This window comes from Phalacrocorax carbo, chromosome 3 (assembly GCF_963921805.1).
Source record: "Phalacrocorax carbo chromosome 3, bPhaCar2.1, whole genome shotgun sequence".
In the NCBI taxonomy this organism is placed as follows: Eukaryota; Metazoa; Chordata; class Aves; order Suliformes; family Phalacrocoracidae; genus Phalacrocorax; species Phalacrocorax carbo.
The window spans coordinates 7,665,740-7,689,429 of NC_087515.1; the positions used below are offsets into that span (position 1 = coordinate 7,665,740).

Here is a 23,690-nt window from a genome sequence, read left to right on the forward strand (position 1 = left end):
ACTTTTTGAACCAATGTGTTTATATCATCCACGATGCTATCTGGCAGAGAACTCCACACATTACTGTGAGGTGTGTAAGGGAGTTCCTCCCTTTGTTTTGAAGCTTGCTACCAAACAGTTTCTTTGATCATATTTTTTGTTATGAAAGACATTGAAAAATCATTTACTGTTCATCTTCTCTATGCCCCTCGTAATGGGGGTACGCATCATGCCCCCTTAATAATTTTTTTTGAAACTGAAGTATCCTAATTTCTTTAATTGTTGCTAATAAGAAGCAGTTTCATTTGCAGTGGCCATTTTCAGATCTATTATATCTTTTTGAGATGTGGAAAGCAAATCGCAAGGTTCTAAATGTGGATGCCATACTTCCTGGAAACATCTGAAAATGTTTTCCATCAATAAGAATCAGAAGTTAAATGGTGAGGTGATTCAGAAAGACAAAGCACATGCTTTAGGCCACATATACCAATGTGGTTTATAGCAATCTTATGTCATTTTTGGTTAATGTTGTAAAGATTCATGCTGTCACTACTGTTTCTGTGAAAACCTATTCTCAAACAACTTGATATCTGTAGAAGGTTGTTACTGTTCTTGAGTGATGAGCTAAGATTTCTAATTTTATTAAAAATAGAATTTTGATTTTTGGCTTTGCTTAAAAACTTTTGCAATAGCTGATGGGTTCCTTTAACTCAACAGGGAGCCTAGTAAATTCTCCCTACTAAAGCTGCTGGGCTTTACCCCAGCATATATCTATATATGCAAATATAACTTCTCTAGTTAAGTGTATAATTCGATTTTGTTTCATTTAGTGCTGGAAAATACTCTATTATTGTCTGTCATTGATTTGCACTAGCAGAACAGACATAAATCATGTTGACTAAATCATCTATGTTATCTGAGAAGCTGATGCCTTGTAATTTAAGGGCATTGCTGTGAAGATAAAAATCTGGACTAGAATTTATGACTAATAGCATATGTCCTTAAATTTATGTGCCTAATACACATACACACGATAACCAATCTTGTATATTTGTAATAAAATCTTCAAAAGGTGGTACTGAAGGCTGACCTTTTATTTGGTGAGCAGTCATTCTTGTAGATGGTGCTCTGGAGTTTGCTTTTATCTCTAAAGAATATATCATGAACCTTCTGGGTTTTTTTTGTTTTTTTTTTTTTTTTTTTAATCTGGACAGCCTAAAGAAAAGCAAGGTACTAGCTGTGTTTTGCCTTGTTACCCTTCAGTACCTGGTACATTCACTTGGACCAGAATCGTTGAACAGAGCTTCATGTTTCTTGTTGATAAGAAAGAAAACAATTTATTAGTAGCTAGATCAAATGAATCTACAAAGCAGTTTGCAGCTAGGGAAATTCAAAGTCAGGATGAAAAGGAACAGAAGAAATGAAAGACTTCCTTAGGTTTTTAGACTGGGATGCTGAAACTGAGAAAAAAAAATGTTTTTTTTTTTTAAAAAGTGCAAAGGAGTCACAAGTGCGTTCCCTGTGCTAGGGGAACAGTAAGAGAGCAGATGCATACAAATGTGAAGCTGATTCAAAAGTAAAAACAAAAAACCCAACCCAATACCAAAACCAAATGACCGTAAGTTTCATGAAGTGACAGCATTATGTTGTCTGTTCTCATTATCCAGAGTCACAAAGTATTATGAAATTTTTTTAATAATTAATTTTAAATCTGTTTTTAATCTGCAGCATGCACTTGGCGCATATTTGTAATTTTTTTTCACTGTTAGTATGGGCAAGCACTATACTACTTTTAAAGTAATTTTTGAGGTTCTCTCAAAATACCATGACTAATGGAATTTTAGGAGAAATATTGGAGTAAAATTGGCAACAGTCTACCAGCTTAGCAGAGGGATTAACCAAGAGCTGGTTGTCAGACTCCTTGAAGTACTCTTAGATTTCTGTGAAGTAAATTCTCTGTAAATTCTTCTGTGTTGCATGAAGAGATCCGTGGCTATTAGAGATATATTTTTTTTCCAGAATGATATTTGAGATACGGTACTTGGTGACATGCAAAAGGTAATGTGTTATCAATGACTACTTGCATTTATGCAGTTTGTTTTTTTTGATTTTTTTTTTCCCCCTAAATATTTTTAATTGGGTTATGGAAGATAGCAGTTCTCTGATGTTCACGATGTACAACCCATGTGTTCTTTCATCTTGTTTTAAGGATTTCTACCTGTGTGCAGCCTGGGTCCATCTCAAGTGGGAAGAATGAACTTTGGAAAAGATGTCAGCACTCTAAAATATTTCACTATCTGTGGCTTACAGGAAGGGTATGAACCCTTTGCTGTTAATACAAACAGAGACATCACAATTTGGCTGAGTAAAAGGCTCCCTCAGTTTCTACCAGTGCCACAAAATCATGACCATATCGAGGTTTGTGATCTTATTAAAACGTTTCTAGACATGTCTTCCATGAATATATTTGAAGTATGTTTCTGCTTTTGCATGTCTAGACAAGATTTTTCATGTGATATTTTGACCCAATTCTAGATGAACCTGGCACCTCTTACAATTTTCTTACATTCAGTGGAGTTGCAAATAATGCAATTATCTGGTTGATAGTATTCCTTTATCTGTGAAATCTGTCATGTGTGTAAAAATGTGGTTCTCAGAGACAAATTCTACAAGATGTTCTCATTAAAAGATCTCCTTGTGCAGTGAGAGCTATGTTTGTAAACAACTTCCAGAAATTGGGCATTTCTACATAACAGATACCATGTGTTCTGGTGCACATGCTTTGTGAAGTGATCTTTCCATAACTAATTGGTTTTGATTTTAATAAATATTTATTAGCCAATTGTGTCAACACTTATGTCCCAATCAGTTGTTCATCTTGATGGAACTGAATTTATGCCTTGTAAGTCTACCACTGCTTCTGAAATTGATGCAATAAGAACTTTTTTTCATCTGATGTGTATCACACTGTATTATTTAAGAAATAATTCATGTTCTTGCATATGTACACGTATGATTTATATTAGTTGGTTTGTGTTCTGGGCAGGGTTGGATTTATGTTACAAAGGGTTATGATGAAAAACATTGTTCCTTTGTGAGTGTTTTTTTTTTTATTAACAATGGAACAACAAAAACCTCCACTCCTTATAGTATTTATTTCCCCTTAAAATGGCAGGACATGATTACAGTACCTTTGACCATTGACAGCATACTGTTGCAAAATTTTGCAAGTTATGGATGCTTATTCTAGGAATATAAGTTGAACAGAAGGGAAAAAATCAGCTTCAAAATAACTACATCTTTACATTTGATAGGTGATGAGAATTGATGGCACCATAGACAGCTGCCCCTGCCTGAAGGTCACACAGAAGTCCTTTGGTTCACAGAACAGTAAAACAGACGTCATGTTTTTTCGATTAAGCATGCCCATTGAATGTGCTGAGGTGTTCTCCAGATCACCTGCAGGAGGGTTACCGGGTTCTGGTCTTTTCGGTCCGAAGAATGACCTGGAGGATTATGATGCTGATTCTGATTTTGAGGTTCTAATGAAAACTGCTCATGGTCATCTAGTTCCCGACCGGGCAGAAAAAGATGCCACAAAACCAGAGTTAAACAACCATAAAGATTATGTTCAAGAAAAGCCTTCACGTCTTAAACAAAGGTTAGTAGCACATTTGGCTTCCTTTTTTTTTTTTTCCCTTTCTTTTTTTCCTTTTTTTTTTATTTTCCCCTGTTTCTTGAATATTAGAAGAAAATGCGGCTCAGGTCTGCAGAGATTTTTTTCCTAATTGTGTCCTAAATTTGGTTATAATACAGTGGGACAGTTAACCTTCATGTGATTAAATTACATCACATTCAATATATAGATTAAAATTAAGCAGAAAACTGAAAACATTTTTCAAGCTATTAGAAGCCTATCATTTGGTTTATTGTGAAGGCTTTTGTGAGCATCATGTGAAGTGCACTCTAAAACCACGGAGATCCATTCTGACAGAATGAGGAGATCTTCAAAGTGACATGGAACATTTTTTCACATGGCTTCCAAAAACCTGAAGGTGTTAGTTAAACTTTATCTAGAAACATACATTAGCTTCTTATCTCACTCAATGAACCAAATAAATTTAAGACTGTTCTCTAGTTGACAAGTTAATTCTCCCTAATTTTTCTTATAGAATCAGGAGCAGAACACCTAACTTGATGATGCAAACACTGAGCCATTACCCATACAATATTACTGCAGCTTTCCATTCTTTTTCTGCTCTTTACCAAACTTGGTTGGGTAAATAATTTCAGTTGCAGAATATATGGATGGTATTTCTAAATGCATGAAGGTCACTTAAGTGTCCACATTCTTCCAAAGTGAAATATGTTTTAATACCCTGATAATTTTTTAAATTATGTGAGTTCAGTTTCTAAGTAACTTTTGAATACATAGTTTAAGCTCAGAATTCATTTAAGTGCTTTTAAAAATGAGCTTGCCTCTTTCTTTGTTCTGAAGAATTTATTTTGTTTTAATCTACATGGAAGTAATAGTAATAACTGGTGTTATGTATCAATAATATAATAAATACTATGTATCATGGGGTTGGAAAATAAATATAATGTATTTAGGCATAATGTATTAATGTAAAATTCCTTTGTCTAAATATACAGATATATTGAGCTTTTCATACAGATTTTGATTTTTCTTATTTTATTACAGATTTATGCTCAGGAGGACAAAGCCAGATTATAGCACAAGTCACTCTGCACGGCTTACTGAGGATGTGCTAGCAGATGATAGGGATGACTATGATTATTTGATGCAAACTTCCACGGTATTGTAACACTTTTCTCCCTATTACAGGATTGGTATTTTAGCTGTTTTCTTTTTCTTTTTTTTTTTTTTTTTAATAGCTACATGGCTTTGCTTGTAAAAGTTTCAGAAACAGTGTAGTTTTCAGGCAAAATTTTTAATTTAAATATCTGTCGTAGCCCTGTACTGCTGAAGCTGAGACTACTATATTCCTTTTGTCTTGACTTGATTGTCAGTCTAAAACAATTTCCACATAGAAAGTAATAAATTTATTGAATCTGTTTTTGGAACTACTATTGATAACACCAAACATAAAGGAGGAAGAATAAATAGTTCTAGAATAATGGAGAAAATAGGAAAAAGTTCACTAAACTAGTAGGTCAATGTTCAGGACCATTTGAAAACATCTATACTAATTTTACTCAGCATTTATTTCATGGAATTCCCCAGTGGAAGTTTTGTGCGTCTTTCTCTGACACGATCATCTCCAGAAGCACTCACTCTTCAATGTTCAAAGGAAAAAAATACTTCTCTTTTGGATGTGTTCTCCTCTTTCTAAATGATGTTAGATACTAGAAACTGAGTCATCTACAGTAAAAAACTTGTAGCTGCAGTACAAAAATACCCTACAGTGCTATGATGCAGAAGCCTACAAGTGTATAAGCTGCATCTTTGATATTTTCCAATTTTCCAATTTTTGTTTTAACATATTTTGTTGGCTGTATTTTGCTTTGTGTTTATATTCTTTTGTTGCTTTGCTTATGAATTGCTTATTGAAAAGGCCTAGTCTACTTTTGAAGAGATTGTATATTTTCAGATTTGAGAGCAACAAATTAATTCTAAATCAAACTGGTGCATTGGAAACCAAATACTAGTATTTATTGATTTATTTTTTTTTTAAATTGACAGTACTATTATTCAGTAAGAATATTTCCTGGGCAAGAACCTGCTAATGTCTGGGTGGGCTGGATTACCTCTGACTTTCACCAGTATGATACAAGCTTTGACTTGGACAGAGTGCGAACTGTCACAGTTACACTGGGAGACGAAAAAGGGAAGGTTCATGAGAGGTTGGTTACAATTTTCTTAAAAAGATACTTATTTTATACCTATAAAAGCAACTAACAATTTTTGAACTGTAAATCCACCCCATTTAATGTAATAGGGTTGATGTAAAAAAAAAAAAAAAAAAAAAGTAATAGGGAGAAAAGTGTAACTTTACATGTTCTCTCCTCTTGCTTGTGGAGAAACAGTGGAGTAATGATCTCATCAAATCAATAGGTACTGAGAAGTAACATAGCGCAGCTTTTCTATATAGTTTCAGGCCATGGTCCTGTAAATATTGCCTTCTGAACAGGTACTAAGTAGAGCAAAGTATCTTGTAGTATTTTTTGGAACGTTTTGGTTTTGAGCAGGCCCATAATTAGTACAACAGCTCCTCTCAGCACTTCAGCTTGTGATATATGCCAGAAACTTTGTGTTACACTTCACATTAAATGATATAAAACATTAACTTGCAAAGTAGTTTTGTCTCTTGCAATTTTACAAAAGATTTGAGCTTGTTCATATTTTATCATCTTCAGTTTTTATTTTTCCAATTATGAAGTCTAGGTTTCATTGTGTTTTGGCATTGTTTGTGGTGGGATCTGCTGTTTTCAGCCACAAGGCCCTGTTGGTTACAGCCATTCAAAGTTATTCTTAGTCCACTACATGAAGTTTACACACCATCCATAAATAAATTTGTCTTTTGACATTCAGTATAAAACGCAGCAACTGCTATATGGTGTGCGCAGGAGAGAGCATGAGCCCTGGACAAGGACGTAATAATAATGGTCTGGAGATTGGTTGCTTGGTTGATGCTGCCAGTGGCCTGCTGACCTTCACAGCTAATGGCAAGGAACTAGGCACATACTATCAGGTGAGTATTTTTTGATGGTGTCTTCTGGTGGGAAATGGGAAAACCAAATCCTCAGACTACATCTTATTAGAGACTTTTGTACAAGATTGGAAGCCAAAGTAATTGTCACTGTTATGACAGTCATTTTTCCCCCTCCTGTTTGGATTTTCTGGGGCTTTGTTCAAAGGCTTGCACTTATTGACTGTCAATACAAATATTACAGCATATTTTAATAGATAATAGTGTTTTGCTGTCTTCAGTGGTTATATGTTTGTGCATCTTTGATTTAGGTTGAACCAAGTACAAAGTTATTTCCTGCTGTATTTGCTCAGGCTACAAGCCCCAATGTTTTCCAGTTTGAGCTGGGAAGAATAAAGGTAAATAATGCTTGGTTTTGTGTGGGTTTAGGGCTAATATATAAATGGCTGGGTTTGGTTTTTTTTGGGGGGGTGGAAGGTGGGGGAAGGAGGGTGCATTTGTTACCTGCAATGTGTTCTTGATGTTTGCTACATTTTTATGATTCTAAGTGTTCGCACTATTGCTATTTTTAGTCTTGACTCAGCTTTAAATACTTCACATATTTAAAATACAGTCCATTGAATGAGAAGGGTTGTAACTGATTAGAATTGGCAGAGGATATTCTGAAGTCCTGCTGAATTTTCTGAATTTCATCCTCCATGATGAAACAAAATCACTGGGGTCAGTAAGGCAAATCTCTTATTCTACAAACAGAGCATGGATGGCTGGTGTATCTGCAGATTGGGTTAAGGTTTTAAAATCATTTTGAAGTACATTCAAACAGTATTCTCAAGAAAACTTAGCTGAAATTTACTTCCTTGGTTTGGATACATGGATGTCTAAGACATTAGAAGAGGTAAGAGTGGAGTTCAAATCTCTGGCCCAAGGAAGTAACCACACATTCCATTCAAGCTTCTATTTCAAATTTAGCTATTTAAAAAAAAATTGTTACGGACATGATCTCTTGCTGCTAATCTGCCAACAGTTCCCAGCTGGTTTTACAAACTACTGAAAATGTTGATTTCCTGTTGTGCTGTACTTTACTGTACTATGTGTTGAATATATTTCTTGAGAAATATATATTAATTGTTTGGTAAAGATGAGGAAACTGATTTTCTCTTATGTTGGAATTTATCAGAATGTAATGCCATTATCTGCTGGCTTATTCAAAAGTGAACACAAAAACCCCGTCTCTCAATGTCCTCCACGTCTCCATGTCCAATTTCTGACTCATGTGCTTTGGAGCAGAGTGCCAAACCACTTCTTGAAGGTTGATGTCTCTCGGATTAGTGAACGTCAAGGCTGGATGATACAGTGCCTGAATCCTTTGCAATTTATGGCCCTTCATATTCCTGAAGAAAACAGGTTGATATTTGTGTGTTGAACTATATCAGAGCTAGGTTGGAATTATGAAGCTTAGACATGTAGTAAAATTTCTATAAGAAAAGCCCAAAGTGTTCTTTATAGCACATGTAAATAATGGCAGTGTGTTTTGGTTTAGCTAATATTAAAAATTAATCTTATTTTTCAGTGTTTTAAAATCTGCCTCCTTTTGTTGTCTTTCCAACCTCTCCTAGTTTCTCTCCAACCTCTGTAGTAGAATGTATGGGTTTTGAATGAAAATGAAAGGAACTCTGTTTATAAATTATTAAAGATAATCTGTAAGATAGGAGAAGATCTGATTTTGTAAAGATTTTTTTAAGATTTGTGACAATTTAATTATTCTATTACTTTAATTTTCCTAAATTTAGTTTAAACAATTGAAGGAATTTCACTTTGTGGCTTCCTTGTTACCTAAATCTCTCAGCATTTTGCCATTGCCAAACCTGAAAACAAAATCACTTAAAAATTAGGTAAGAATTCTAAACAACTTTACACCCGAAGCCTCTGCAAATGAACTGGTTAGTCTGTTGCCATTTTGCAACCCCAGATCTACAAGCAATACATGATATAAATATCTCGACCTATACTAGTTCTAACACCTTAATTTAGAATTATCAAAATTCTTGTTTGTAGTACGAAGAAATATTCTGTGTTAAGTAAATAATTTTGATCTTTCCCCACTGACAGTAATTGAAATTGTGCTTTAGGAGTGACTTGAATAAATTCCTGATTGAAGTTTATTAGTCCTTGGTTCTTAAGTTGACAGTTTTTCTCACATGAAAGCTGAAAGGTGGAAAAGGTCCATCCCTAGAACTCTTACTGTGTCAATGTTATCCTTAAGGAGAATTTTGAATTCCTTCACTTAAGTAAGCTTTTGCACTGATATGGAATTTACTTTATTGTTTGTTTTTTTTTTTTTTTTTTTCTCTGCAGAACAATTGATATTTTAGAGCTGACAGAACAAGAAGAATTGCTGAAATTTCACTACCATACCCTCCGATTATATTCAGCTGTTTGTGCGTTAGGCAACAACCGAGTGGCCCATGCTATGTGTAGCCATGTGGATGAATCTCAGCTTCTGTACGCTATTGAGAATAAATATATGCCAGGATTATTGCGTGCAGGATATTATGACTTACTCATTGACATCCACCTCAATACATACGCAACTGCCAGGTTGATGATGAATAACGAATTTATAGTTCCAATGACAGATGAGACCAAGAGTATTACTTTGTTTCCTGATGAAAACAAAAAACATGGCCTCCCTGGTATAGGACTTAGCACTTCCTTAAGGCCAAGAATGCAGTTCTCCTCTCCAAGTTTTGTAAGCATTAGCAGTGAATGCTTTCAGTTCAGTCCTGAATTCCCCCTGGAAATCTTGAAGGCCAAAACCATAGAGATGCTGACTGAGGCTGTTCAGGAGGGTAGCCTCCATGTCAGAGATCCAGTTGGAGGTTCCACAGAATTTCTGTTTGTCCCTCTTATCAAGCTCTTTTATACTCTCCTAATTATGGGAATCTTCCACAACGGGGACCTGAAACACATCTTACAGTTGATTGAGCCCCGGGTTTTCAAAGAAGCAATAAGCCAGGAGGATGAACTTGATTTCTCAGAGAAGGAGCTGAGTTCAGAAGAGCTCAAGTCAGAAGAGGGAGAGGAAGAAACCAGAGGAGAGCAAGTGCCAAAGGAAGGACTCCTTCAGATGAAACTTCCAGAACCTGTTAAATTACAGGTAACAATACTGCTGTGAATAGTGATTGTTCCCATTTCTTTGCAAATCCTTTTTTCCTCACTTGGTAATTTCTCTTTCAAGGAATACAGCATTTTGATGTTAGTTAAATAGAGAAGTAATTTCCTTACAGGAAACAGCAAAATTTAGTATCTTCCTGATGATATGGGCTTGTTCACCATAGATCAAACAACTGTTGTTTCATTAAATAGAGTTACTTTCTCAATGACATTAACAGAGAATTATTCATTTTTGTGATTCCAAACAGAAAAGAAGTTCCCTAGAAGCAAGGAGTAAATCCATTCTCTTATAACTTTAATAGGAGTCTGATTATTTATATGTGTGAGGCACATAAATCTCTTGCAGGTGCCAGATGTTCCTGGTGTTAGGATTACTTCACATGTAATGAATGACAGCATTAAAGATTTCCGTCACTTTATTTGATAGTAACTGCTGCTGTAAGGAATCCAACCTTATTCGCATAATGTACAGAAGACACTTCTTAGCTTGCCAACTCTTCTTTCTCTTACGATACTGTTTTCTCAGATGTGTCATCTACTGCAGTACCTGTGTGATTGCCAAGTACGGCACCGAATAGAAGCCATTGTAGCATTTTCGGATGATTTTGTGGCCAAGCTTCAAGAGAATCAACGCTTCCGGTACAATGAAGTGATGCAGGCCTTGAACATGTCTGCTGCCCTGACAGCCAGAAAAACAAAAGAATTTCGATCCCCACCTCAGGAGCAGGTACAGCTTGCAATGGATAATTTATTTTTTGTTGTGCTGTATGTGTGGCAGAGTTCTGTTTGATTTCAAAGTTTTTCCTTTTGGAGATCAATGTCATTTGCCTTTCCTTTGTATTCTTTAAGATTAACATGCTGCTGAATTTCAAAGATGATAAAAATGATTGTCCTTGCCCTGAAGAAATTAGGGATCAACTCTTAGATTTCCATGAAGACCTAATGACACACTGTGGTAAGTCTTGTTACTGAATATTTTTCCTTTTTCATTATATTAGCTTTAGAAGCAATTTTTCTAAATAATTTTACATAAAAACACCAACTAAGTAATCTATAGATTACACTTTATCAATTATAAATACTGTCAAATAAAGAAACTCAGCTTGTAGTCAAAACCAAGGAAATATTCTTATCTTCATATCTGGTCAAACTATAGAAGGGAATGCAGTATGTTCTGCTTCGTGAGGGAAGGGTTATGGGTTTTTTTTTTTCACCCATACAAGTGTGGGAATTTCTTTGGGCTTAATATATTGGATAATGCTGTAGCTCACTTGTATTCAAGGGGTTCCTCTGCCCTATTCCCTCTCCAATGTCCTTCCTTGCATAGGTTGGCATGGGTCATCTTTGCTGTATCAAGTTGACTATGGCCATGTTAACCACAATATAGCATAATATTAGTGACTGATTCTTCTCAGACACAAATGAAGATATAGAAGTTTATTATCTATTGAAATAGACTAATAATCAAAAGGAACAGTTAAATTTCTGTGGTTTTGATTTCTTCACTTTAGTTAATAAAACCCAATTAAATTCTATTTCATATTAAACTGTGAAATAAAGTAATAACTTTACAAAAGTACCAATATAAAATTAAGCGTGAAAATGTCTATTTTAAATGTCAAGCTGCTCATATCCATGGATACTGCAAATTCAGTTATAGAGTAGTTTTGTTCGGAATGCATGCTTGCTTACACTTTTCATTTTCCTTTTTGGAGGATACTCATCCCTTCATTTTACTTCAATACACTATTTTAAAAGGCATAAGTAAAAGGGACACGGAGCAGACAAGCAGCTGAACTTTCATGTCATGGCCCATTGGCTAGAAGAAGCTAATGCAAGGATGTGTGATGATAATTTTTTGAACTAGTACTCTGGTCAAGGAAGAGGTTTGGACATGAGTATCTCTGCACTTTTCCTCCTGGATTGCATTCCTTATTGGTCCCAGTTTAACTGGAAATAACATGTTTAATTATTTAATTCACTACCTTAAAATATTCAAATAAATAAAAACATGCCATGAATATCTGACTTCATAATATGTGGATTTTCTTTGTTGGTAAAGCAAGCACAGTTGATATCCTTGTGTATCACGAGGCAATTTGGTTAGATTGGTCCATCTCAAAGATATTTCTGTTGCTAAAATAATCACAAATTTGTTAAGGTATCATATAACACAGAAGGCCTTTAATGCACCCTCCTACTCAAAGCAATGCTGAACTCAGACCTGGTTGTTCAGGGATTTTTTGCACTTGGGTCTTGAAAGCTTCTAAGCACAGAGATTACACAGTATCTTTGGGCAGTGTGTCACAGGGCTTGAGTGTCCTAATGGTGATTTGTCTTTTTCTCCTTACGTTGGTTTGGAACCCTGCCTGTTTGTTTTAGTTTGACAGTTGTATCTTCTTCACATCTGAAAAGCATGGCTGCATTTTCTTGCTAACTTCCTTGAAGGTTTTGGTGGACTGCTATTAGGTCCACCATGAAGCTTCTGTTCTGCAGGTTGACAAACCCAGTTCCTTCATCATCTACTTGTAGGACAAGCAGTCCAGCCACCAATCACCTTGATGGGCCATTGCTAGATGCTCTCCAGCTTTTCAGTGTTTTTCTTGTGTTGGGTAACCCAAAACTAGATGTAGTATTCCAGATGTCACCTCATCACCTCTTCAGCTAGTGATCATGTTTCTGCTAATACAGGACATTTTTAGCTCTCTTGCTGTTAGAGTGCACTGATGACTGGTGTCTAGCTTGCTGTCCAAAAGGGCCCCCAAAGTTCTTTTTGCAAATATGTTTTTGTAAAAAGTTCGTGCCCAGCCTGTATTGTCACATGGGGTTGGTCTGACAAGTTGCAAAATTTTGCATTTGTCCTTGATGAACTTCAAGTATCCTGTCAGCCCATTCCTCAACCCTGTTGAGCTTCCTGCCCTTCAGTGTGTTTTCTGCTCCCCCAATTTTGTATCATCCACAGACTTGATGGAGGTGCATTATGACATTTCAAAAGAAATATTTTTATTTTAAATTAAAAATGAAAAAAGAAAAAAAAAGGAAAATTCAAAGTAAACTGTCAGTTGGCAGAAAATAATGATCAAATAGAGAATTTAAAAATAACATTTGAAGAAAGAGGCTTTATCCTTCTCTTTGATTTTTCAATTTTTCTTTAGTCATTTACCATCATTCTCCTCTGTTCAAATTACTCGGCCTAGTTTTGTTATTATTTTTCTTTTCTTTATGGGGAAATAGTAATTTGCATAAACTACACATAGAAAATTAATTTTGTGGGTCAGAGGATGCATTACAGTAGAACAGAATTAATTACTCAGTGTATTCAAAATATGGCTATTGCAAAATAGGTGAAAGTTACACATCCCGAGTTGTATGTTTAGTTGATTAGCTAGCCACCGTTTGGGGATTCACATCTTATGAAATGGTTGAGAGACAATTATATTGACAGTTTGAAAATCAGAAAAGTACAACTACAGCTCAGGAAGCAGCACTAATGGACAAGTCTGGAAAATGAGACATTTCATTTGAGTAATTTCAGAGCATCTCTGCGTTCGATTGATATGACTTTTCAGTGTCTTTACTGTTAAATATCTTGGTTGAAGAGACTGCCATCCAAACCATTTTGTAATATGATTTACTGTAAAACATGAAGTTACTGCTGATCCTTGTTTAGTTTAGTGCCAATTACTCTCTTGGGACAAAACACACCAAAATAACTTTTAATAGAAATGGAACCGTACTTGATGCAAAAAATCAGACAATTAAAAACAGATTCAATAAACTGAGAAGAATGATGTAATGTTGTGAAGAAATATCCTATAAAATTCAAGACTGCTAAAGAACTCTCCACAAAACCCTTGACTTTAGAACATATCTTGGAAACCAAAAAAATAACCAGAAAAAAATAGCCGAATTACATTTTTACTTTGAGCTTATTTTAGGGTGAGTAATAGGTATAGGTCAAGATTTTTAATTCCTTTACAATGTATGCATGAGTGGATGAAGTTAAAAATAATTCTAGAAAAATTTGCTGATGGGAATCCCATGAGGTTCAGCAATGGGAAGTGCAAAGTCCTGCATCTGGGGAGGAGTAACCCCATGCAGCAAGGACAGGCTAGGGACCAAACTGGAAAGTAGCTTTGCAAAAAAGGACCTGGGAATCCTGGTGGACAACAAGGTGAGCATGAGCGGCAAAGAAAGCCAATGACTGGGCTCCCCAGTACAAGAGAGACATGGACACATGGGAGTGAGTCAAGGGAGGGGCCATCAAAGATTATTAAATCCTTGGAGCATCTTTTGTATGAGGAGACACTGAAAGGACTGGGGATTTTTGACTTGAAGAGAAAGCTCACAGTGGGGTTGTATCAATGCGTATAAATACCTGTTGGTCAGGGGGAGTAAAGAAGGCTGAGCCAGACTTTGTTCAGTGGTGCCTAGTGGCAGCACAAGAGGCAATGGGCACAAATTGTAATACAGGAAATTCTACTTAATATGTTGGTTTTGTTGTTTGTTTTTAAACTGTAGGGTTGATGGAAATCAAGAACAGGTTGCCTAGAGAGGTTGTGGAGTCTCCACCTTAGCAAGTATTCAATACCTGACTGGATGTGGTCCTGAGCAACCTGTTCTAGTTGAACCTGCTTTGAGCAGGGAGGCTGGACTAGATGATCTCTAAAGATTCATTCCCACCTCAGCTGTTCTGTGATTCTGTAAAGTCTCACATGCATTTCTTTCATTTTTATAGCTTGTTATAGAAATACCATGAAAGAACCAGTGTATGGTGAAGGCAGCTACTTACGACTTGTCACTAGAAAGTATATTTATTATAACTTTAATTCTTTCACTTTTATGATATCCTAAAATCTCGTAGCCTTTACTAGTATCAGTTGAACTATAGTGTCAGCAGAGGCTATATCTACACTTCTGAGCTACATATGTCCAAAACACAGGTATCAGCATTAGCATGGAAACATGCATACCGGGGTTGACCATAGAAATAGATTTACTATTTATTTTATGTATATTAACACACAGTTTATACAATAAATTAATAAGATTACATGATCCTTATCTGCAGTTTCCTGCCTTGCACATATATCGGATCTATACTTGTTCCAAACTGCTGGTTAAGCATATCCCCTATCAAACTCTTTTTGTAGTTCAGACAGAGCAGAACAACATAGTTCAGTTTGATTATGTTTGTACATACAAGATACAAAACATGTCTGTTCTTTTGCTATTTAGTGTGTATTTTTTATTGCAGGGATTGAACTAGATGAAGATGGAACCTTGGATGGAAACAGTGATTTAACCATTAGGGGTCGCCTCCTATACCTTATGGAAAAAGTTACGTATCTGAAGAAGAAGCAAGCTGAGAAGCCAGTTGATGATGATGCTAAGACATCCTGTAAGCAAAATTAAATCACTTTATTGTATCCGAATTCCAAAAGGCAAAAGAAGCAGGAGATGAAGTTCTTAATATATTTTCAGCCAAAACAAGGTGGATTTTTAGTGAAACATCTGTGCACCTTAAAGTCTGTAGCTCTGACTCAAAACAAGCTCAGATGGAATTTTTATGATAGGCAGATTGTTCTCAGTGGGTTGTAGTGGAAAATTTCTTCTACTGGCTTTCTTGCTCTTGATCCTTTTCAAGTTATAATTTTTCCAGAATGTACCTTGCTTTTTGTAGAATTAGTTCAGACTTAATAATTGTAGCAAGGTCCTGATTATGAGAACTTGCTCATAAAATCATCAGCAGCAGCTTCAAATCAGTATTTGCATGAAGATTACCAAATTAAAGAAGACTTGCAATTAGACTGTAATTTGCAAAGCTGTACTTAGGAGAAGCCTCCTCACCCATCCGAAATTCAAGATTTGCTGACTCTGGTTGTTGCTCTGTCATTTTTCTGACACTTTCTGCCTTTCCATCTTGATAACAATCTTTGCCAGTGGCACTCAAGTTCTGTACTTGGTGCCAACTGATTATGGAATTTTGTTTATTTTTTACTTGTCAATGCTGATTTTTTTTTTCTTTATTCTGGTGGTTGACACTTTCAAATGTCCTCATTTTTTACGCTGCTACCCTACCAACAGGAATGAATTTCTGGGCACAGTATAGGTGTTTTGACTTCAGTAAAAAGCTTGGTTTCCATCACTGACTACACAGAATTCCTAGGGAGACTGGCCGTTTAACTTGGTTGCTTAACATAAGTACGTGAATGTGTGTGATGAGATTTCCCCAGGTTACTTACATTGAGATGACCTCTTAGCTGCTGTTTATTAGTGTTAGCTTAGTGTTCTTTAAGTAGAAATATTTTTGTCCCCCTAAAAGTGTGCCTTCTAGGTTTACGGTTTATAACTGCTATTTCAGTTATCAGGCAGTGATAATCAGAGGCTAGGTCTATGCAGAATGTGATGAATCCTATGGTTTCCTTTTGTTTTTTCTTGTAGTAAGCTTAAAGCTCTACAAAATCTAGTTCTCTCTCCCTCATGTTACTAGACAGTATTATATTAAACTAATTAAACAGTATTGTGGTGGCTAGGCTGCTTGGGTTCTTCACTGCAAGCAAGATAACAGCCAGACCCACAGGTAGGTAGGATGCAGCATTGCAGCTATCAGAACAGGAACCAAATGACAGCCTGCTTATACAATTCTTTACAAAAAAACAAAAGGACCTTACCATTGTGTCCCTTCTTGTTATTATGTATTTCAGTCCTTCTGAAATACCAGGCAAAACACATTTCATCCTTTTACTTATTTTTACAGTGTTTTCATTCTAAAAAATGCTGTGCTGTGTGACAATGGAAAAATGTGTAGTACAGTGTTCGGACAGTAACAATAAAATGCAGTGCTATTGCTCTTTTTTCCCCTTACCCTGTATTAGCACGTCTTAGCACAAATTCTATTCTTTGTTAAGCATTCCCTTTTTTGTAAACTCCTGTCCCTTTGATATCTTTCTTTAAGTACTTGTACTTTTTTTTCATTTGAGTTTAGCCTGCAATTGCATCTGGTTTACTCCAAAATCATGTACGTGTCTCAACACATACATTTCTAATTTGAAAATATTTTTGATGTTTCGTTTGCATCAGCTACCTTCTTCAACACCAGGATATTTATTAGGCAGTTTATTGAACTTCAGAAGGGATTATCAAATTTCCCTTGTCAAAATTCCACTGTTATCCACTTGACATGGAAATAAATTGATTAGTTAGGTAAGTACTAAAGGTGAAATTCTCTAGTGTATAACTGTCAGGATGTCTCAAGATGAACCTGAATTGATCTGACAGCCTTGCAAACCTGAATGGAAGTTCCCAGAGTTGGGAAAAAACCCATTATTCAATTGTCTTCATCAAACACTTTGTCCTGACTGTTAGTTCATGAGTGATTTTTTTCTAAACAGTAGTCTCAAATCTTAACTGACATCCTATTGCTTGTCTGTTTTAACATATGACCTTCTCAAGTATATAAATATATCTCCCAACTAATATTGCCAGTGAGAATACAGATATGTGTTTCTTGCCTCATTAAAGACTGAATTAAAAATATGGAAATGATGATTTGCATTTAATTGATTGGAGTCTCTTCATTTCTATTTCGTTTAAAGGGCCTTGCCTTTTGTTTTGGCAAAAAACTAAGTAAAATTGTTCTGGCTTGTACATTATAAAATTTTGAGTGGATACAGAGCTTAGACATGTAAATAAATAACACAGCATTTACATGTGCTACCAGTATATTTTTCCAGTCTTACTTCATAATATGTAAGAAAAACCCTTAGACCTGAATTCCTGGAAGAATCTTGAAAGCAATATGTAGAGATAAATAGGGTGACTCTGTGAGCATCTTGTATGTCTTAATAATAATTATGTTATCAGATTTCTTTTTCTGTATTTTAATTTTAAATATAGGCCTTTGGTTTTGAGACGTTTCTGCTTCTCTTGTATGATTTTATTTTCCTTTGATAGTCTGCTAAACAAAAGCCAAGAAAAAGGTGCTTCTTAAGAATCTAATTTATTCCAATTCATGTTGCATAATGTGTTCTGAGGGACTAACAGTAGAGAGATGAACAATTAATGGTAACTTTGTGATTTATGTATTTTCTTCACAGCTACTCTTCAGCAATTGATTTCAGACACAATGGTACGCTGGGCCCAGGAATCAGTGATAGAAGACCCGGAGTTAGTGAGGGCCATGTTTGTACTGCTGCATCGCCAATATGATGGTATTGGTGGCCTGGTTCGAGCCCTCCCAAAGACCTACACCATAAATAGTGTGTCTGTGGAAGACACAATCAATCTTCTGGCATCCCTCGGCCAAATCCGTTCCTTGCTTAGTGTCAGAATGGGGAAAGAGGAAGAGAAACTTATGATTCGTGGATTAGGGTAAATAACTGGAATGTAACATCCCTTTATTTACAGATATTTGTTGTTATTTGTTGTATGGTTGTGGCCAAGGTTATAGTTTGAATGTGAATAGTCTATATGGGTGTAAATGCAGACATGGTATCAGTTGTGTAGTGTCTTCAGTTGTAAGATACAGCCTTTTGCTGCATTGTATGTATCATTTTTGGAGAGAAGCAAATGACATCTGTAAGACTTCTTGTGAGATACATTGAAAACATGTATGTAATGTTTTATGATACAAAAAATATATCTTGCTACCATATTTTAAACAGTATGGCTATGAGGTACAGTTGGAGAAATCAGTGAAGAAAACACGATCATCTCTACTAGCAAAGAGGGTTTTTTTTCCTCTCACGTTTTTCAAAGAAGTGTTACCATCTGAAAGGTGTCTGGTGAGATGAAACATCAGCTGTGCCCTATTAGAAATCCCCAGTCAGCAAAAGCAATGACAAGCAAAGACAGCATTATATAAAGAATGCCAGGAATGCAAGAAGAGAAGGTTTTGTTGTGCAAAATACCCTTTTCTTTACTGAAAACCTCAAATATCCACATAATGTCTATACATAATTTTGTAGTGTCATTATGAACTATGCCTACTTAGCTTACCAGCAGGTCCCATCCATGTTCCCCGGCTGTTGCAATGTTCAATGTACTCATGCTGAGACTTTGGCAAAGGGGAAAGTCTGTCACCTTCAAGAGATACAAAATAATCGTATTTCTAAATCCACCTTTGTACTTCAAATTTGTGTTGTTACATTTCACTTAAGCTAAGGAAGTCTAAAATGAGTGAGTGATTATTAGATGCTGGCATTGTTGTGCCTGGAGAAAAAAGAAAACAAAAAAACCCACAACAAATCTCGGAGGGGTATTCACTTCATGTTCTGCTTTCTTTTTCTTCTTTTACATTTTTTTCCTCAACATTTTCTGCTGTGAATTAAAAGCTAAGATTTTGTGAATCTGATTTAATTTTATCAACATTTTTGGTGGTATGTGAAAGTCTGGTGTGAGGAAGAAATAGTACTTTCTGTTAAGCTAGTGTTCTCACTGCCTGTTCCCGTCACCCTTCTTGGTAGTCTCTGTTGTAGTCTTGTTTATCTTGTAGGTTACGCAGCTGTGCCATTTGTACCTTTTATAGCCTAACCTGGGCTCCAGCACCTATTTAGAAATGCCACATTTTTTGCTGTGAGTGGAAAGTATTCCTTTCTTCCAGCTGAGAAATGGAAGTGTCACTCATTCCTGCTTAAAAACTCACTTTCCTCAGAAATGCTGTTAGGATTTTTTTCTTAAGTGTGACATTTCATAATGCAGCCCACAGTTAAACAGAACACTGAAAGTGGATGTGCTTTCCAAAGTAGTGTAATAATGCTGGCCAGCCCCTGAGGTGACGTTTTGACTTTCTGTACAGAAAGCTGCTGTAGACAAAGAAGAGTTTAAAATGACTTGTTAGGTTGATACCGTCAAGATCTTTTTCCACAGCGTGAAGCGTTAGTGCAGGAAGGAGTTGTGGTATGATAGCTTTTGGAGGCAGGGCCTATCCTCTGTCGTCTCTGATATGAAGTCTGGTTGTAGGCTTTGGGGAAAAAAAGATCAACTAATCTTTCTGGGAGCTATTGGGAGCCAAAAACTCGTGATAGTGCCAGCTGCATCAGGCACACTGTATGCATTCTGTTGCATGACTACTGATAGTTGTGGATTTGTAGCTTTTAGAGTGATGGAACAGTCCTCTTCAAGTCTCATCTTTTATAAGGCTGAAATTTTCCTTGCCTGATTGCAGGAGTCTTAGGTCAGAAACAAAAAGACTGCTATAAAATGTACAATGAAATTTGAATGGTTTTCAGCAGTATTTTCTGTAGTGACTTGTTAGTCCTTTTCTCCCATGATGTGATTGCTTTCACATTTATTGATGGGTTGCCTGTGATTTCAAGACTAATTACAGTGTTTAGAAATTTAATTACTTTTTAAACTAGGCATTTTTATTGGACATAAAATGTCATCATAAAATTTTGACATTATAATCTTCAGGACTGATTTTAAAGTATGTAAATCTGTTCTGCTGAAATACGTAGGAGAGTTCTGAGCCATAACTCATGAACTAAGATTAATATTTAGGCAGCTTCAGTTTTTGATGCTTAGAGGATAGCTGGATATATTCTCATTCCCCTACAATTGTTTTTCTTGGTTTTGATGGCAGTTGTCAAATGTCTCAAGGTTGATATATTCTGAAAAGAATGCTTGTCAAAAATAGAGATTTGTTTAATTTCAAATTTGAGCTAATATAGCAGTTTTGATCATACTGTTGTCAGAAAATAATTTTAGATCTGGAATGGAATTTCTAATGAAAATAGAACAGCATCCTACTCTGGTGTAATCAAATGGTCATTAGGGAAATAACTATAATATGGGAAAAGAAAGGTCAAGTTCTTCCACAACGTGCATAGAAAAGTAGACTATCAGGAGAGATTGAGACTCAACCTGAAAAAGTCCCTGAGGTAATTTTACACCTCAGGTGGAGAAGAATTGCACAGTAGATCAGCTTTGCAAATGACATGATAGGTAGACTATTGGTCCATAGCATTTTAATCCAATTTCTTATTTTGTTTTCCTGTAGAGACATCATGAACAACAAAGTATTTTACCAACACCCAAATCTCATGAGAGCTTTAGGCATGCATGAAACTGTCATGGAAGTGATGGTAAATGTGCTTGGTGGAGGAGAATCCAAGGTAAAGCAATTCACTGTTAAAAGACATTTTAGAATATAGCTGTTCAAAGATTTATTGTGTTAAGGTACTGAGCAGTCACTGGAGGTACTGAGACCATAACCTTTTACTGATTTCCATTAGCACAATAGTTGACTAAGTTTTTAGAAGAATCTCTCATTCCATTCTTGACAAAGATATAATTAGCATTGTCATTTCAGATGCTTTAAAGGAAAAACGGCAGAAATCACTTTATATGCTTACTGGTTTTTAAAGGGGAGATCTTTTTAGAAACTATTTAAAAATGAATGCAGTGTTACTCTGTGAATCTGAGCATTTACATCTTTTCGTATATGAATCTAGAATTTATGGGTGTTCCCAGGTCTTGTTTTTCAAGGTTGATCTTTGGGGTTTAAGGAGGTACTGATTTGCTGAGAAAGCCCTGTTGATTCTAGGGTGAAACCTAAACAGTTTACTTCACTGAGGTGCAGTGATTACAATGCATAAATAGTAGTGTTAAAAAGCTGTTATGCAAACGATCTTTTGCAAGTTTTATGCCTGTCTTAGAGTTTGAGCTTCAGTCTGGTTTTATTTGCTTCTTAGGAAATCACTTTCCCAAAGATGGTGGCAAACTGCTGTCGTTTTCTATGTTATTTTTGCCGCATCAGCAGGCAGAATCAAAAAGCTATGTTTGATCATCTTAGCTATTTATTGGAAAACAGCAGTGTTGGCCTTGGTAAGTAATAAGTGTGTGGCTTTTGAGATTATAAACCAAGACCGTAGAACCTTCTGCTGATTTATATATATATATGTATATATATATAAAACCACCTGTGTTTTTCTGCATCCCTCTGTTTGTGTTGAAGTTTCTCCTTTATCCAGTGCAAAAATATCTTCATCAACTGGATTGCTAACTCCAGACAAACCCCTGACAGTAGTGTTTAGTTGAGGTAATATAGTATACTCTTTTTTGTATGTGCCTGGACATTAAGAGAGAGTTGGTGTTTAGTTGCACATTTTGAGGAACAGAATAAAATCCTGATTTTGATGAGAGAATCATAAATACATGTTGGCAGCATTTATTAGGGCTTACTTGTCACTGCTCAAGCTTGCTCCCCTACACTTTCTTCTGTAGACTCTTCAGTATACACCTATGGCAGTGGGAGGAATAGAGCTCGTTTGCTTAAGTACGCATGTACAGATGCTCAGAAATTAACCTTGAAATTTTCCTAAAATGGTAGCCTTTCTTTTCTAGGCTGAAGTGTTATAGAGGAGATACATTTATGCTTTATTTAATTTAGTACTTGTAATTGAGAAGATATAATTATTTAGAATCATCACAGTAATTTTTTTCAAATGATCCCAAATTCTGTATTAATATATAGGTACAGGTCAGAAGCATAAACTAAAAATTTATTTTGAGAGAAAGTGGCCAAATCAAATGCATTTGGAGTGTTAATATGAAAACCTTAGCTTTCTCTAATGCTATAATGCTGCCATTTTTTAAAGAAATAGATAACATATAATTATATATCTTAAAGCTTAAAGATATTTTCTATTTCAATACAGTGGGTAAAATGTCAGTGTTTTAGAAATAAAACCCCTGCTACCATTTCCTCTAAACAAAGTTGTGCCAGTTAGGAAAATTAACAAGAATGAGATCTTAAAACAGTATGTGATGAGAATAGGAATGTGCAAGAAAAGTTGTTTCTAGCTTGAACATCTACATTGTATTTTGATCTCATACCAATGTCAAATTTCATGCGAGTGCATGATTTTATTATAAACAGTGATATAAATTATATGCTTATAATCATGTGCTAGTTAATGACAAAATGTTGCATTTTATTAAAAAAATTTGTTAATGTATTTCCTATGAAATAGTTGGTTTTTATTAAGTTGTGTTGAAACTAAATGTTATTTTAACAGCCTCTCCTTCTATGCGAGGATCAACGCCTTTAGATGTTGCAGCAGCTTCTGTGATGGATAACAATGAACTTGCACTAGCTTTAAGGGAGCCTGATCTGGAGAAGGTTGGTAGCTTCTTTATCAACCATTTTTTTCCCCTGTAGAGATGGTGAAATTCCTGTTTCCTGAAGTACTCAAAATGCAAGATTATAAGAATTATGTGGGAGTTTTAGGTACCCTTCAGAGGAAGACTATCAGGATCTGATTGTTTGTTCTTTCTGCTGGTGGTCTGAATAGTGGAGCTCAATTTACAGTTATTACATACACAAGTGTAACCAAAAGGGATTGCCTCAAGGGCAGCTCTTACTCTGGGAACAGTGGAGCCCATACCAATAAAACTCCATTGCTAAAATCTATCTTTGTTGTTCTGTCTTGATGGTGACATACAGTGGTGCCATAATGCAGTAGAGGTTACTAGAAGCCTTGTGACAACTTATTACAATATATGACAAATTTTCATAGAGATATCTATCTATATCTAGCTGTATTTTTTCCTAACATTTAAACCTGGCTGAGGAAATATTGAAGGAATTGGGATTAATTAGACTAAAGAAGAAAAAACTTGAAAGCCTGTGACAATTGTGTAGAATGTGTAAGTTGCTGCTGCAAGAAGAAATAGCATAATGCTTACTATGTCAATAGTGGATAAGAAAAGTAGTATAAATAATGGGAAGACAGGTTTAAGACAGACATTACAAAACACTTTCTGATAGAAAGTAAGACAGTGGAATACATTGCCCAATTCGTTCTTGAAGACCTCCAATTCTGGAGATGCTACAACCTTTGTAGGAAACCATCTGTCAGG

The 23,690-nt window shown here is 35.7% G+C and overlaps 1 protein-coding gene across 1 annotated transcript in view; it reads left to right on the forward strand.

Annotated features, from left to right (window-relative positions):
• RYR2 (ryanodine receptor 2) overlaps positions 1-23,690 on the forward strand; it is a 437,201-nt gene that overhangs the window by 274,647 nt on the left and 138,864 nt on the right. The window contains exons 31-45 of the mRNA XM_064445463.1: positions 2,189-2,397; positions 3,294-3,640; positions 4,682-4,796; positions 5,684-5,844; positions 6,533-6,692; positions 6,962-7,048; positions 7,828-8,054; positions 9,006-9,807; positions 10,351-10,551; positions 10,674-10,779; positions 15,082-15,225; positions 17,924-18,197; positions 20,827-20,941; positions 21,521-21,653; positions 22,847-22,950. Coding sequence (XP_064301533.1) covers positions 2,189-2,397; positions 3,294-3,640; positions 4,682-4,796; positions 5,684-5,844; positions 6,533-6,692; positions 6,962-7,048; positions 7,828-8,054; positions 9,006-9,807; positions 10,351-10,551; positions 10,674-10,779; positions 15,082-15,225; positions 17,924-18,197; positions 20,827-20,941; positions 21,521-21,653; positions 22,847-22,950 — 3,185 coding nt within the window. The remainder of the gene's footprint in view (positions 1-2,188; positions 2,398-3,293; positions 3,641-4,681; positions 4,797-5,683; positions 5,845-6,532; positions 6,693-6,961; positions 7,049-7,827; positions 8,055-9,005; positions 9,808-10,350; positions 10,552-10,673; positions 10,780-15,081; positions 15,226-17,923; positions 18,198-20,826; positions 20,942-21,520; positions 21,654-22,846; positions 22,951-23,690) is intronic.